This window comes from Piliocolobus tephrosceles, chromosome 21, assembly GCF_002776525.5.
Source record: "Piliocolobus tephrosceles isolate RC106 chromosome 21, ASM277652v3, whole genome shotgun sequence".
In the NCBI taxonomy this organism is placed as follows: domain Eukaryota; kingdom Metazoa; phylum Chordata; class Mammalia; order Primates; family Cercopithecidae; genus Piliocolobus; species Piliocolobus tephrosceles.
Window position 1 is genome coordinate 9,935,471 of NC_045454.1, and position 15,247 is coordinate 9,950,717.

The window sequence follows — 15,247 nt, forward strand, 5'->3', positions numbered from 1 at the left end:
GGGGTGTGTGTTTCTGTTCCCTTCCTACACTTTCTGTTTCTATTTCTGCTTATTTCAAGAGGGGTGTCTGTTTTTTTCCCTTCCTCCCTCTTCCCCAGCCCTCCAATGCTTGGCCTTGACTTTGAGATTCCAGACCCTCAGATCCTCTCTTCCTCTGCTCACTGCAGGCCCTGGTGCTGCCCAGCCCCCGCCCTTATGTGCGGATAGATGGTGCTGTGACTCCGGACCACTGGCTGGACCCCAGTGCTGTGTGGGAGGTGAAGTGTGCTGACCTCTCCCTCTCTCCCATCTACCCTGCTGCGCGGGGCCTGGTGAGTGGCAGAGGACCTGGGCTTGGCCCTGTGTGGGATTCTGGGCAGGCACACAGCAGAGTAGGGAGGGGACCTTGGCTCATGTCTGCTCTTCCAGGTAAGGATTGGGAAGATGAGCTTGCATTTTATTTGACTGTCAGATAACAAGGTCAAAACATTTTTTCTTTAAAAACGGGCCAGGCACAGGGGCTCATGCCTATAATCCCAGCACTTTGGGAGGCCAAGGCAGGCAGAGTACTTGAGGTCAGGAGTTCAAGGCCAGTCTGGCCAACATGGTGAAACCCCATCTCTACCAAAAATACAAAAATTAGCCATGTGTGGTGACGGGTGCCTGTAGTCCCAGCTACTCGGGAGGCTGAGGCAGGAGAATCGCTTGATCCTGGGAGGCAGAGGTTGCAGTGAGCTGAGATCACACCACTGCACTCCATCCTGGGTGACAAAGCAAAACTCTGCCTCAAAAAAAAAAAGTATTTTCTTAAAAAATAATTCCCAGGCCAAGTGCAGTGGCTCATGCCTGTAATCCCAGCACTTTGGGAGGCTGAGGCAGGCAGATCACTTGAGGTCAGGAGTTCAAGACCAGCCTGACCAACATGGTAAAACCCCACCTCTACGAAAAAATACAAAAATTAGCCAGGTACGGTGGCCCATGCCTGTAGTCCCAGCTACTGGGGAGACTGAGGCAGGAGACTCACTTGAACCCAGGAGGCAGAGGTTGCAGTGATCCGTCATGCCACTGCATTCTAGCCTGGGCGACACAGCAAGACTTCGTCTCAAAAAAAAAAAACATACCAGGAGTAGTAAGAAAACAGTGACATTGTTCCTTTCAGTATCATAATCTCATCTTCAGCTCTGAAATCATTTTTAGAAACTCAGTTCTTTTAAGCAAAGACTTAATTCACTTCCTCCTCACCATTTACTTTGCTGCAGTTTCTTCCTCAACCATAATTAATTTTCATGCTATCAGGTTTTAGAACGCCTTGGCTAATTTCTCTCTCTAGTGCCTCAGTCTTCAGCACTCACCGAAGCACTGTTGTAAACCGGGGCAGAACACCAGCCCGTGGCCAGCACTAGGAGAGCTCCCAGCTTTTCCTTCCAAAGAACAGCACATCTCAAAGTTAAAATGAGGCTGGGCACAGTGGCTCACGCCTGTAATCTGGGCACTTTGGGAGGCCAAGGCGGGAAGATTGCTTGAGGCCAGGAGTTCAAGACCAGCCTGGGCAACATAGTGAGATACTGCCTCAAAAAATATATAAATAAATAATTTTAATTAGATATATTTTCTTTTCAGTTTCTCCTTGTCCTTCAAAACCAAGCTAGCACATACTTTTCTGATGAGAAGCAGACTTCCCCTTCTTCCACTTTTAAATAACTCTTTTTTTTTTTTTGAGACAGAGTCTTGCTCTGCCGCCCAGGCTGGAGTGCAGTGGCCGGATCTCAGCTCACTGCAAGCTCCGCCTCCCGGGTTCACGCCATTCTCCTGTCTCAGCCTCCCGAGTAGCTGGGACTACAGGCGCCCGCCTCGTCGCCCGGCTAGTTTTTTGTATTTTTCTATTAGAGACAGGGTTTCACCGTGTTAGCCAGGATGGTCTCGATCTCCTGACCTCGTGATCCGCCCGTCTCGGCCTCCCAAAGTGCTGGGATTACAGGCTTGAGCCACCGCGCCCGGCCACGGTCTTCATTTTCCAGGTTGGAATTCAGTGACATGATTATGGCTCGCTGCAGCCTGAACCTCCTGGACTCAGGTGGGCCAACCTCAGCCTCCTGAGTAGCTGGGACTACAGGCGTGCACCACCACACCCGGCTAATTTTTGTCTTCTTTGTAGAGACGGGGTTTCACCATGTTGGCCAGGCTGGTCACAAACACCTGGCCTCAAGTGATCCACCCACCTGGGACTCTCAAAGTGCTGGGATTACAGGCGTGGGCCACCATGCCCAGCCAAGAGCTTACATTTTTGATCTAATTAAAAAAATTTTTTTACCATGCTGCACGTTAGAGAGCCACGGACCCTTAGTAACAAGGGACTGGAGCCGGTGTGTGTCCAGCACTTGCTGTGCGGCGGGCGCTGTGTGGTAATCAGCATGTCACTCACAGACACTCCTCTAATGCTTTCCAGATCCCTAGGACACAGTCACACAGACATCTCCATTTTACCGGTGAGGATGTAGAGCACTAGAGAGCTCGAGTAACTGCCTCTGGATCACGTGGCTCCTGAGAGTTGGGAGCTGGGATTGGAATCCCACAGTCAGGTTCTAGAACCCATGCCCTGGCCCTATAGTTCAGCCTCAGCCCGAATCATCATCATCATAGTAATGGCGGTAGCAGGCAGCATTTCTTTCTTTTTTTTTGAGACGGAGTCTCGCTTTGTCGCCCAGGCTGGAGTGCAGTGGCGCGATCTCGGCTCACTGCAAGCTCCGCCTCCCGGGTTCACGCCATTCTCCCGCCTCAGCCTCCTGAGTAGCTGGGACTATAGGCGTCCGCCACCACGCCCGGCTAATTTTTTGTATTTTTAGTAGAGACGGGGTTTCACCGTGTTAGCCAGGATGGTCTCAATCTCCTGACCTTGTGATCCTCCCGCCTCGGCCTCCCAAAGTGCTGGGATTACAGGCGTGAGCCACTGTGCCCGGCCAACAGGCAGCATTTCTTAAGCACTTACTGTGCCCCGGGTACGGTTCCAAGCACTTTGTCAACTTGTTTCATCCTTATGACAACCCATCGTCTGGCCCCCTCGTGTGGATCAGGAAGCAGTCCAGAGTGGAGGAGGGAGGAGACTGAGCAGGGTGTCGCTGGGGCTGGACCGCAGGAGTCTCCATCCCGCTTCCACAGGTGGATAGTGACAAGGGGATCTCCCTTCGCTTCCCTCGGTTTATTCGAGTCCGTGAAGACAAGCAGCCGGAGCAGGCCACCACCAGTGCACAGGTGAGGCCTGGGAAGCAGGGCTGGGCCGCCCAGCTGCTTGGCCCTACCAGCTTTTTAGTGTGGTGGCCTCTCGAACCTTGTGGAAGTGGGGACAGCCAGGGAGCTTCTGACCACCCCGTCCCACCCTGTCTCCGCAGGTGGCCTGTTTGTACCGGAAGCAAAGTCAGATTCAGAACCAACAAGGCGAGGACTCAGGCTCTGACCCTGAAGATACCTACTGAGTCCTTGCCCTCCTAGGGCCTGGGTACAGGGCATGAGTTGGGCGGAACCCAGGGTTATTACTGCCTTTGCTCTTTAGCAAATCTGCTGTGGCAGGCTATGGTTTTTGAGAGTCAAGGGAGGGGTGTGTGTGTGAGGGGGTGGCTTACACCAGAGTCTGGGATTCATCCCATCATTTCTTTCAATTCTTTCAATAAATAATTATCGGATAGCTACTTTATGACAAGGTCTGTGCTGGGCTCTGGGGGCAAAGCTCATGGGTGTCACTTGCATAGCATGTAGCAGTGGCCTAGGAACTGCCAGAGCCAGCACCAGCCATGGAACTGCCTGCCGTGGTGGGCATCTTCTGTATCTGCTCTGTGCAGTGTGACCGCCACTGGCCACCTGCAATGCCCGAGCACTTGACAGGTGGCCAGCATGACAGAGGATGCGAATATGTTTTGTTTTGTTTTGTTTTGTTCTGTTTTTGTTTTAAGACAGAGTCTCACTCTGTTGCCCAGGCTGGAGTGTAATGGCGAGATCTCAGCTCACTGCAACCTCCACCTTCCGGGTTCAAGTGATTCTCCTGCCTCAGCCTTCCATGTAGCTGGGATTACAGTAATGTGACACCACGCCTGGCTAATTTTCATATTTTTAGTAGAGATGGGATTTCACTATGTTGGCCAGGCTGGTCTTTAACTCCTGGCCTCAAGCGATCCACCCTCCTTGGCCCCACTAAGTGCTGGGATTACAGGCATAAGCCACCCCATCCAGCCATGCCAAATATTTTGTTGAATTGTATTGGACAGCAGTAGTCTAAAATCTACATACATATGTTTTTTAACTTGTTTAACCTTCCAGCCATCCCACAGGGAGGCACCATCATGAACCCTGTTAAGGAAGACAGATGCAGTGTCTTAAAATAACCCACATGTATTCTCTTACAGTTCCAGAGGTCAGAAGTTCAAAATCAGTTTTACTGGGCTAATGTCAAAGTGGTGGCAGGGCCAGTTCCTTCTGGGAGCTCCAGGGGAGAACTGTGTCCTTGCTTTTTCCAGCTTCCAGAGGCCACCTGGTTCCGAGGCTCATGGCTTCTTCCACTGTCCTCAAAGCTAGCAGCATCTTGCCTGCAAATCTCTCTCTTGAGGTCATCAGGTCACCTCCTCTCCTCCATCAGATCTCTCTGCTCTCTCTTCCAAGCACTCAAGTGGTTCCATTTAGGGCCCCCTGGATGATCCGGGATAATTTCATTTCAGGATCCTAACTCAATCCCAAAGTCCCTTTAGCCACATAAGATCATACATTAACAGAGGCCAGGCACAGAGGCTCACACCTGTAATCCCAGGACTTGGGGAGGCTGAGGTGGGAGGATCACTTGAAGCCAGGAGCTTGAGACCAGCTTGCGCAACACAGCCAGACTCCGTCTCCTTAATAAAATAAAAATAATAACAAAAATTAAAAATGTAAAAAAAAAAAAAAAAGCCAAGCACAGTGGCTCACGCCTGTAATCCCAGCACTTTGGGAGACTGAGGTATGTGGATCACCTGAGGTCAGGAGTTCAAGACCAGCCTGACCAACATGGCAAAACCCCATCTCTAATAAAAATAGAAAAATTAGCCAGGCATGGTGGCGCATGCCTGTAATCCCAGCTACTAGTGGGACTGAGGCAGGAGGGTCAATTGAATCTGGGAGACAGGTTGCAGTGAGCTGAGATCATGCCACTGCATTCCAGCCTGGGGAGCAGAGCAAGACTCCATCTCAAAAAAAAAAAAAAATAGATCACATTAAAGGTTTCAGTGATTAAGACCTGGATATCTCTGGGAGGGGGCTGTTATTATTCCAGCCACCCCACATGGGATGATACGTTAGAGGAAAACCATCGGGAAATGGTCAGACAAGGCAAGCAGGATGCCTGGGACACCCGCCCAGCCCTGGGTACCACAGGGCTGGGCTGGGGAAAACAGGTACGTTCGGGGTGCGGCCCAGGCTTGGGTCTTCTAGAGCAGGAGGCCTCTGACCTCGGGGCCCAGCGTGGAACATGAGCTTCTGGACATGAAAGTGTCAGGATGTCCTGATACTCCCGCAGGAGGGACAAAGAGCTCCTAGCTGTCCCCCTGCCCCTCACACTCTGTTTCTCCCTCTCACATCTGCCCTCCCTTCTTCCCTTCTCTCTCATCAGGTTCCCCTGCCCTTGTCTCCCACCCGTCCTCTCTCCCCTTCCTTCTTTGTATCTGCGAGGCCTTGTTCCCTGCTATGCAAGTCTGTGCCAGGCTCACTTTACTGTCTGTCACTGTGACTCTCACCGTCCCTGTCTCTCTTCCTGTGTCTCCATCATGGTCTCTTGCACACTCCATCTCTTGGGCATTTTGTTTCTATTTGTCATAGCCCAAGAATACAACATTGTCTTCCCATTCTCCTTCTGGCTAGCCGTGGCCCTGTGGCCCCGTGTGGGCAGACCCAGGGGACATAAGCACAGGGGCTGCTGGGGGCTTCTGGAGAAACATCTTTCCTGACCAAAAAGGAAAGCCCTGGTTGTGGCAGCTCTTTCCCTCCTCCTGCCTTGACTAGAGATGATGGCTGGAGCCAAGTCACCACCTTGTAATCATGAGGAAAAAGAAAGAGTAACAGACTACCCCTGACGACCCTAAGCCGGCGAGCCAAGGGCAGCAGCTGCCTAACTATGGGCTTTTGTTCATGGGAGTGGGGGAAGAATAAGCCCCAGTGTGATTATGCCACTCTAAAACATGGCTTTCAGCTGGGTACAGTGGCTCACGACTGTCATCCCAGCGCTTCGGGAGGCCGAGGCGGGCAGATCACCTGAGGTCAGGAGTTCAAGACCAGCCTGACCAACATGGAGGCACCCCGTCTCTACTAAAAATACAAAATTAGCCGGGCGTACTTGCACACGCCTGTAATCCCAGCTACTCATGGGGGCGAAGCAAGAGAATCACTTGAACCCAGAAGGTGGAGGTTGCACTCCAACCTGGGCAACAAGAGCAAAACTGTCTCAAAAAAAAACAAAAAATGACTTGTTTCTCACTGCCAAGAGTTCCTGATACAGCTCTGCCTTAAAGAACTGGCAAATTAGTATGCATTTGTGTGTCAATTTCAAATAAAATATTTAAGGCAAAAAAAAAAAAAAACTACGTATTTAAATATTGTGTGTCAGGGGATCCCCACGTCGCTGTCCGGCTCTGTGTGGAGATCCATGGTTCCCTTGGGCTCGGCTCTTCCCGCACCAGTGCAGGGTCCCAGGAACACATCTCCCGCCACAGCTGGAGCTGGGCAGGGTCATCCTCACTCTTCAGTGACCCGCATGATGGCTCCATCAGGTAGGTACTTTTATTCTCCCCATTTAACAAATGAGGACACTGAGGGGTGCAGGGATGTAAGTTACCTTCCCTAGGTCCACTGTCTAGGAGGTGGTGGGCCAGGGTTTGGTCCATGCCGTCAGCTCCTTGACCCTGCATCTGTAACTACTCACTCTACTGTGGAGAGCCTCGTGAGCTGCTGTGAGGTGCGGAACCTTATCCCACAGGTCGGGCAATGGCATGGTCAGGTCTAGGAGTGAAAAGATCCTGCAATGGCTGGAGTTGTGGGCATTGAAGAGATGAGCCTGGAGTTAGGGGGAGCAGGGGAAATCATCTTCTCCCTGGTGAAATCCTGTTCTAATATTGGTGATACTCCTGCCTTGGCCTCCCAAAGTGCTGGGATTACGGCCTCATCTCTATTTTTAAAAGATAAGAATTCAGGCCGGGTGTGGTGGCTCGTGCCTGTAATCCCAGCACTTTGGGAAGCCGAGGCAGGTGGATCACTTGAGTTCAGCAGTTCGAGCCAGCCTGGCCAACACGGTAAAACCCCATCTCTACTAAAAATACAAAAATAATCAGCTGGGTGTGGTGGCAGGTGCCTATATTCCCAGCTACTCAGGAGGCTGAGGTAGGAGAATCGCTTGAACCCAGGAGGGAGAGGTTGCAGTGAGCTGAGATCGCACCACTGCACTCCAGCCTGGGTGACAAAGAGTAAGACTCCATCTCAAAAAAAAAAAAAGTAAAAATTCGAAACCCATCAAGTTGGGATGTTTAGTGCTGGGCTTCAGGAAGAGTAGGCAGGAGGGTAGTATGGGAGGTTTCTAGGAGCCACTCCTGGAAGTGGTGCTCACCACAGATGCTCCTTTGCACTGACTGGAACTTGGTCACATGACCACACCTAGCTGCAAAGGATGCTGGGAAATGCGGTTCCCTGTTGGGAAGCCACTTCTGGGCTTCAAACCTTCACTGTGAGTGGAGCTCACAGATTTTCTAAAAATTGACATTAAATGAACCAGACTTGGCCCCAAGAATCTGGCTCACTGCAACCTTTACTTCCTGGGTTGAAGCAATTTTCCTGCCTCAGCCTCCCAAGTAGTAGCTGGGATTACAGGCACACACCACCATGCCTGGCTAATTTTTGTATTTTTTAGTAGAGATGGGGTTTCACCATGTTGGCCAGGCTGGTCTCAGAACTCCTAACCTCACATGGACATGAAAGTGTCAGGATGTCCTGATACTCAGCCTCCCAAAGTGCTGGCCTGCCTCAGCCTCCCAAAGTGCTGGGATTACAGGCGTGAGCCACCATGCCTGGCTTCAATATTTCTTTTTCTGGGTATTTGAGTATGATGTTATACATGATGGTTATTAGGCAGCCCATTGCATAGGAAGATTAGCTAAATCTGTTCTGAGGAATATTTACCTCCAATATAGTTATATAACGACAACATTCCTTTTTTGAATACTGGTCTCGGGTGCCTAATTATAGAAGAGTGACATTAAGGAACCCTGGAAAGTCCTTCTTTCCACGTGATCCCACGGATTCAAATAGCTCTGGGTGACCTTCGGGACAGCTGAAAAAGCTGGAGCAACCAAGCAGGGCCCAGAAGCCGAGGAGGGCTGTATAAAAGGGCAGGGGGCATTTTACCTCCAGGTTGGCCCTGCTCAGGACCAGGCGGAAACACCTCCAGCCCGCGACCTCCCCCCACGGCGGGAAAAGGAAAGCAGGAGGACCACAGAAGCTTTGACACCGAAGATTCCCGCAATCTTCACCCACTGAGATCCCGGCTGAAGGAGCTGTGCAGTGACTACATCGCTACGCCCAGGGAGGCCAAGCCTCTGCACCGGATTCCCGCGCACCCAGCTCCATTGCGCATGCGCACAAGCCCCAGCCCAGACTCAGGCAAGCCGTGGGGTCAGGGAGGGCTGTTTCATCCCGCTGGGGTGGCCATAACGAAGGACCAGGGATTGGGTGCAATTAAACAACAGGATTTTTTTTCTTTTTCTTTTTCTTTTTTCTTTTTTTTTTTTTTTTTTTTTTTTTGAGACAGAGTCTCGCTCTGTCGCCCAGGCTGGAGTGCAGTGACACGATCTCCACTCACTGCAACCTCTGCCTCCCGGGTTCAAGCCATTCTCCTGCCTCAACCTCTGGAGTAGCTGAGACTACAGGCACCTGCCACCACACCTGGCTAATTTTTGTATTTTTAGTAGAGACAGAGTTTCACCATGTTGACCAGGCTGGTCTTGAACTCCTGACCTTGTGATCCGCCCCACTCGGCCTCCCAAAGTGCTGGGATTACAGGCGTGAGCCACCGCGCCAGGCCAGGAGTTTATTTTCTAACACTTCCGGAAGCTGGAAGTCCAAAATCAAGGTGTTGGCAGAGTTGGTTTCTCCTGAAGCCTCTCGCAGAGGCCCTAATCTCTCCTTATAAAACCAATCAAACCAAATTCCAGGCCACCCTCAGGACTCCTTTAACTTAGTCACCTCTTTAAGAGCCTGTGTCTGGCCGGGTGCGATGAATCATGCCTGTAATCCCAGCATTTTGGGAAGCCAAGGTGGGAAGCTCTCTAGAGCCCAGAAGTTCAAGAGCAGACTGGGTGACATAACAAGACCTGATCTCTACAAAACATAAAAAATTTAGGTGGAGATAGTAGCATGTACCTGCACTTCCAGCTACTCGGGAGGCTAAGGTGAGAGACTCACTTGAGCCGGGGAGGCTGAGGCTGCAGTGAGCCACAATCGCATCACTGCACTCCAGCCTGGGTGCCAAGCAAGACCCTGTCTCAAAAAGCAAGCAATGAAAAAGAATCCTGTGTCCAAATACAGTCACGTTCTGAGGTTCTGGAGGTTACAAGTCCAACACATGAATTTGGAGGTGGTGGGGGGAAGCCAATTAATTTCATAACAGGGATCTTGAAACTGCCTTTGCAGAAATGAAAGTATGAGAGAAAGCTAACATGACTGACCATCTTGTTTCTAACCTCACAGACTAGATTTTTTTTTTCTTATTCTAGTGCAGAGGCCAGAATTACCATGAGAGGAATTTAATTCATAGTTAAACTTTGAGACAAGGAAAACTGACCCCCAGTCCTTGTTGAGAGACTGAAGTCACATTCATTTACTTTTTATTTATTTATTTTTGAGACAGAGTTTCACTCTTGTTGCCCAGACTGGAGTGCAATGGCGTGATCTCTGCTCCCTGCAACCTCCACCTCCTGGGTTCAAGCGATTCTCCTCCCTCAGCCTCCTGAGTAGCTGGGATTACAGGCGCCCGCCACCATGCCCAGGTGACTTTTGTACTTTTAGTAGAGACAGGGTTTCACCATGTTGGTCAGGCTGGTCTCTAACTCCTGACCTCAAGTGATCCACCCACCTCGGCCTCTCAAGGTGCTGGGATTACAGGCATGAGCCACTGTGCCTGGCCTGAAGCCACATTCATAAGACAAGGTTAGAATCATGAAGGTGCTGGAACTTTGCGAAACAACAGTTGTGGGTTAAACAATGACCTGACATCCCTTAGCTTCCTTTTCTATATGTGCTCCAGAGTCATGTAACCAGGGGTCGCAAGATCTGTAACTTCCCCAGCTACTTCTGTAAATAACATCACTATTGTGAAACCTACAGATCTCATCTTTTTAGTGGACTGTGGTAGCTAACACCTGTAATCCCCACTTCTTGGGAGGCTAAGGCAGGAGGATTGCTTGAGCCCAGGAGAACAAGACCAGCCTGGGCAACGACCTCAATCTCTACAAAAAAATTAAAACTTTGCCAGAGGCAAAGTTTTAGAGGCATGGTGGTGCATGCCTCTAGCCCCAGCTACTCAGGAGGCCAAGGCAGGAGGATTGCTTGAGCCCAAGAGTTGGAGGCTGCAGTGAGCTATGATTGCGCCACTGTAGGGACCAGCCCTACAGGTTCTGTGGGTCTTTCTCCGCATGTGCGGAAATGAGAGATCGTAGAAATAAAGACACAAGACAGAGAAGAAAAGACAGCTGGGTCTGGGGGACCACTACCACCAAGACGTGGAAACCGATAGTGGCCCCGAATGCCTGGCTGCGCTGTTATTTATCGGATAATAAGGGGCAGGGTAAAGAGTGTGAGTCATCGCCAGTGATTGATGAGGTCACGTGAGTCACGTGTCCACCAGACGGGGGGCCCTTCCCTGTTAGGTAGCCCAGGCGGAGAGAGAGAGGACAGCTCACGTCATTATTTCTTCTATGCTCTTTTCAGAAAGATCAAAGACTTTAATACTTTCACTAATTTTGCTACTGCTCTGTAGAGGGCGGAGCCAGGTGTACAGGATGGAACATGAGAGTGAAACAGGAGCGTGACCGCTGAAGCACAGCATCCCAGGGAGACGGTGAGGCCTCCGGATGGCTGTGGGCGGCTGACATCAGTCAGGCCCTCCACAAGCGGCGGTGGAGCAGTCCTCTCTAACTCCCCCGGGGAAAGGGAGACTCCTTTTCCCGGTCTGCTAAGTAATGGGTGGTTTTTCTAGGCACTGACGTGACCGCTAGACCAAGGTCCGCTAGGCCACGGGTGTCTTCCCAGACGCTGGTGTTACCGCTAGACCAAGGAGCCCTCTAGTGGCCCTGTCCGGGCGTGACAGAGGGTCCCACTCCTGTCTTCTGGTCACTCCTGACCTCAGGTGATCCGCCTGCCTCGGCCTCCCAAAGTGCTGGGATTACAGGCATGAGCCACTGCTCCTGGCAATAATGTTTTGTTTTTGTTTTTGTTTTTGTTTTTTTAAGGGAAAAAAAAAAAAAGAACTTGTCTTTGAGATAGTTTTCAGAGTGAGCATTTTGGCAGACCAAGAGCTACCACCTGGTCCTGAGACCCACTCCCAGGAACTGACTCAGCCATACAAAGATAGTTTTGGACACCCCTGTGATTTCATCCATACCTGATCCATTGTTTCAGTTCCCCCAGCCCCTTGCCCACCAAAGTTTCCTTAAAAAACCCTAGCCGCAGGCCGGGCGCGGTGGCTCATGCCTGTAATCCCAGCACTTTGGGAGGCCAAGGCAGGCAGATCACCTGAGGTCAGGAGTTCGAGACCAGCCTGGCCAATATAGAGAAACCCCATCTCTACTAAAAATACAAAAATTAGCCAGGCGTGGTGGTGCATGTCTGTAATCCCAGTTACTCGGGAGGCTGAGGCAGGAGAATTGCTTGAACCCAGGAGGCAGAGGGTGCAGTGAGCCAAGATCATGCCAATGCACTCCAGCCTGGGCAACAAGAGGGAAACTTTAGAGAGAGAGAGAGAGAGGAGAAAAAGAGAAAGACAGAGAGGAAAAACCCTAGCCTCCAAATTTTCAGAGCGATGCGCTTGAAATATTTCTCCCATTCTCCTCTCTTGGCCGCCCCTGAGATTATTAAACTCTCTCTCTTTGCTGCAACACCTGCTGTTCACATTGGTTTTGTCTGGGCAGTGCACAAGAAGAACCCGTGAGCCCGTGACAGTCCCAGCCCTACCCCACTGTCTTTGCTAAGCCCAACAGTGGGCACAGGTCTAAGAAGAGCCATTTCTTTGGCAGGAGGACTGAGAATTTTCTGACCGCAGTGCACCATGGGAAGGTAAGTCCTCTCAGAGCTGACCACTGCGGGGAGGCAGAGCATTTGTGTAATGGAATGCATAGTGAGTGTCAAGAGGTGAGGGCTGTGACCTTTCCTCTTGCTTGGTGGAGATAGATGGAAAGAGCTGAAGGTTGGGTGTGGTGGCCCACGCCTGTAATCCCAGCACTTTTGTTGGCCGAGGCAAGAAGGTCTCTTGAGCCCCAGAGTTCGAGACTAGCCTGGGCAACATGGTGAAACCCTATCTCTACAATAAAAGAAAATATTTTTAAAAATTAGCCAAGCATAGTGGTACACACCTGTAGTCCAAGCTACTTGGGAGGCTGAGACATGAGGATCACTTGAGTCCCGGTGCTCAAGGCTGCAGTAAGCTATGATTGCACCACCGCACTGGTGGTGGGCAACAGAGCAAGACCCTGTCTTATCGTTGAACCGGGGAGGTGGAGGTTGCAGTGAACTGAGATTGCGCCACTGCACTCCAGCCTGGGTAACAGAGCAAGATTCTGTCTCAAAAAAGAGAGAGAGAGAGAAAGGAAGGAGGGAAGGAGGGAGGGAAGGAAGGAAGGGAGGGAGGGAGGGAGGGAAGGAAGGAAGGAAGGTCACCGTGTTGGTCAGGCTGGTCTTGAGCTCCTGGGCTCAAGTGATCCACCCACCTCGGCCTCCCAAAGTGCTGGGATTACAGGTGTGAGCCACCGTGTCTGGCCCCAAAATTAACCATTTTGAAAAGTGAATAACTGACTGGCATTCAATGCATTCACGGTGTTGTACAACCATCACCTCTATCTAGTTTCAGAATGTTTTCCTCACCCCAAAAGGAAACCGTGTACCCATGGACTGGTGGCTACCTGCTTGGACAGCCCGGTTCTAGGTCAAATTCTGTGTTTTATCCCTTTTCCCTGTGAATTTTCTGGACTTCTTTGTGTTTTCTCCTGGGAAGCTCTGAGGTTTCCATAATTCCTGGGCTCCAGAAAGAAGAAAAGGCATCTGTGGAGAGACGAAGACTTCACGTGCTGAAAGCTCTGAAGAAGCTACATATTGAGGCCGATGAGGTAAGTGAGGGGAGGAGGGTGGCCCCAGAGATCCCAGAATCGCCCCCTCTGTGCCCAGTGTCCAGGGCCCATCTCAGCCAGGGAGAGCTGGACCAAAGGGAGGAAATAGAAGGATACGAACTTCTATGGGACAGAAATAGAAGGATATGAACTTCTATGGGACAGACATTGCCCCGGCCTAAGGGAGATCCTAGGTCTTCTTCTTATCCTTCTCCTTCTCCTCCTCCTCTTCCTCCTTCCTTTTTCTTTTCTTTTCCTTTTTTTTTTTTTTTTTTGAGACAAGGTCTCGCTCTGTCACCCAGGCTGGAGTGTGGTGGCATGATCTTGGCTCACTGCAACCTCCACCTCGCAGGTTCAAGCTATTCTTCTGCCTCAGCCCGCTAAACAGCTGGGATTACAGGTGTGTGCCACCACACCCAGCTAATTTTTGTATTTTTAGTAGAGATGGGGTTTTACCATGTTGGCCGGGTTGGCCTTGAACTCCTGACCTCAAGTGATCCACCCGCCTCGGCCTCCCAATGTGCTGAGATTTCAGGCGTGAGCCAGGGTGCCTGGCCCCAGGTACCCTTCTCCTTGTTCCCACCTCCATCCTGAGGCTCTGAACCTCTGATTAATTCTCTCCCCAATGTCTAGGCCCCAGTTGTTGCTGTGCTGGGCTCAGGCGGGGGACTGCGGGCTCACATTGCCTGTCTTGGGGTCCTGAGTGAGATGAAAGAACAGGGCCTGTTGGATGCTGTCACGTACCTCGCAGGGGTCTCTGGATCCACTTGGTAAGTGTCACTCGTGTTTCAGATTGCTTTCTGACACATAAATGGGATTATTGTTTTCCTCCTGACACGAAATGTGTGTGGTTTTTCCAACGCTGCTTCTTGAGCTCTCTGATACTAGCTGGGTGTCCTACAATGCTGAGCAATTCTGACGCTGTCTACCCGGAGTTCAGGTCAGATTCCAACAGGTTAAAGGGGCTCAGTCCCAAAAAACTGCTCCCACTTCAGACACGAGTTGCAATTACCTAGCCGCTGGTACTTCTGACCGACTGGCAATAGTTTGGGGTTTCCCGCAGCTTCCTCCTCATGTTCAATAATTTACTGGAATAGCTCACAGAACTCAGGAACATACTTTACTTACATTTGCTGGTGTATTACAAAGGATGGGCCAGGTGTGGTGGCTCACGCCTGTAATCCGAGCACTTTGGGAGGCTGAGGCAGGAAGATCACTTGAGTTCAGGAGTTTGAGACCCAGGCTGGGCAACATAGCTAGACCCCATCTCTACAAAAAGTGAAAAAATTAGCCAGGTGTGGTGGTGCATGCCTATGGTCCCAGCTACTCAGGAAGCTGAGGCAGGAGGATTGCTTTAGCCTGGGAGGCTGAGGCTACATTGAGCTACAGTCACACACTGCACACCATCCTGGGTGACAGAGAGACCCTGTCTGAAAAAAAAAACCCAAAATTCTAAAAAAAAAAAAAAAAAAAAAAATTCCAAGGATTTTAGGAACTTTGCACCAGGAAGCAGGGAAAAACACCAAGTATCTTTCTTTACTACACAAAACTGCTGTGGACAAACCATAATAATGCTACCTTCTGACTTTAAAGGAGGATTTACAGGTTCAGGTGCACTTTTCACACTGCAGGTGGATAGAATACAGCCCTTTTAACTTCTCAGCCTCCATGATAAAGTATTGCATTAATTTGTGTAGGACTGTCTCATTCAGGAGGCCCCAGATGGCAGGTATGAAACACTCATGTCTGCATGTTTGTTTCCAAGCCCAGGGCAGACATGACTAATCGATCTTGGCACATTTTCAGAGCAGGAGGTAAGGCTGGGCAGAGCAGCAGAGGCTCGAGTGAGATAGGCAGGGCAGAGGCATGAATGTTGAACCTGGCTGGCATGATTT

The 15,247-nt window shown here is 50.7% G+C and overlaps 2 protein-coding genes across 9 annotated transcripts in view; both read left to right on the forward strand.

Annotated features, from left to right (window-relative positions):
- The window catches only part of LIG1 (DNA ligase 1), a 54,350-nt gene extending 50,688 nt beyond the window's left edge, over positions 1 to 3,662 (forward strand). For all 3 annotated transcript variants that reach the window (XM_023182720.2, XM_023182722.3, XM_023182721.2), the window contains exons 26-28: positions 168 to 311; positions 3,136 to 3,228; positions 3,366 to 3,662. In XM_023182720.2, coding sequence (XP_023038488.1) covers positions 168 to 311; positions 3,136 to 3,228; positions 3,366 to 3,449 — 321 coding nt within the window. In that variant the 3' untranslated portion in view covers positions 3,450 to 3,662. The remainder of the gene's footprint in view (positions 1 to 167; positions 312 to 3,135; positions 3,229 to 3,365) is intronic.
- Positions 3,663 to 6,329: 2,667 nt separating this feature from the next.
- The window catches only part of PLA2G4C (phospholipase A2 group IVC), a 65,674-nt gene continuing 56,756 nt past the window's right edge, over positions 6,330 to 15,247 (forward strand). For 4 of the 6 annotated variants that reach the window (XR_002724574.2, XR_002724577.2, XM_023182714.2 and 1 more), the window contains exons 1-4: positions 7,369 to 8,637; positions 12,267 to 12,306; positions 13,241 to 13,352; positions 13,986 to 14,122. Coding sequence is in view for 2 of the 6 variants with exons in the window: in XM_023182714.2 (XP_023038482.1) it covers positions 12,299 to 12,306; positions 13,241 to 13,352; positions 13,986 to 14,122 (257 nt within the window). In the remaining 4 variants the exon portion in view is untranslated. Of the gene's footprint in view, positions 6,759 to 7,368; positions 8,638 to 12,161; positions 12,307 to 13,240; positions 13,353 to 13,985; positions 14,123 to 15,247 lie in introns of those variants that run through there. The other 2 variants (XR_002724576.2, XR_002724575.2) reach the window with 2 other exon arrangements.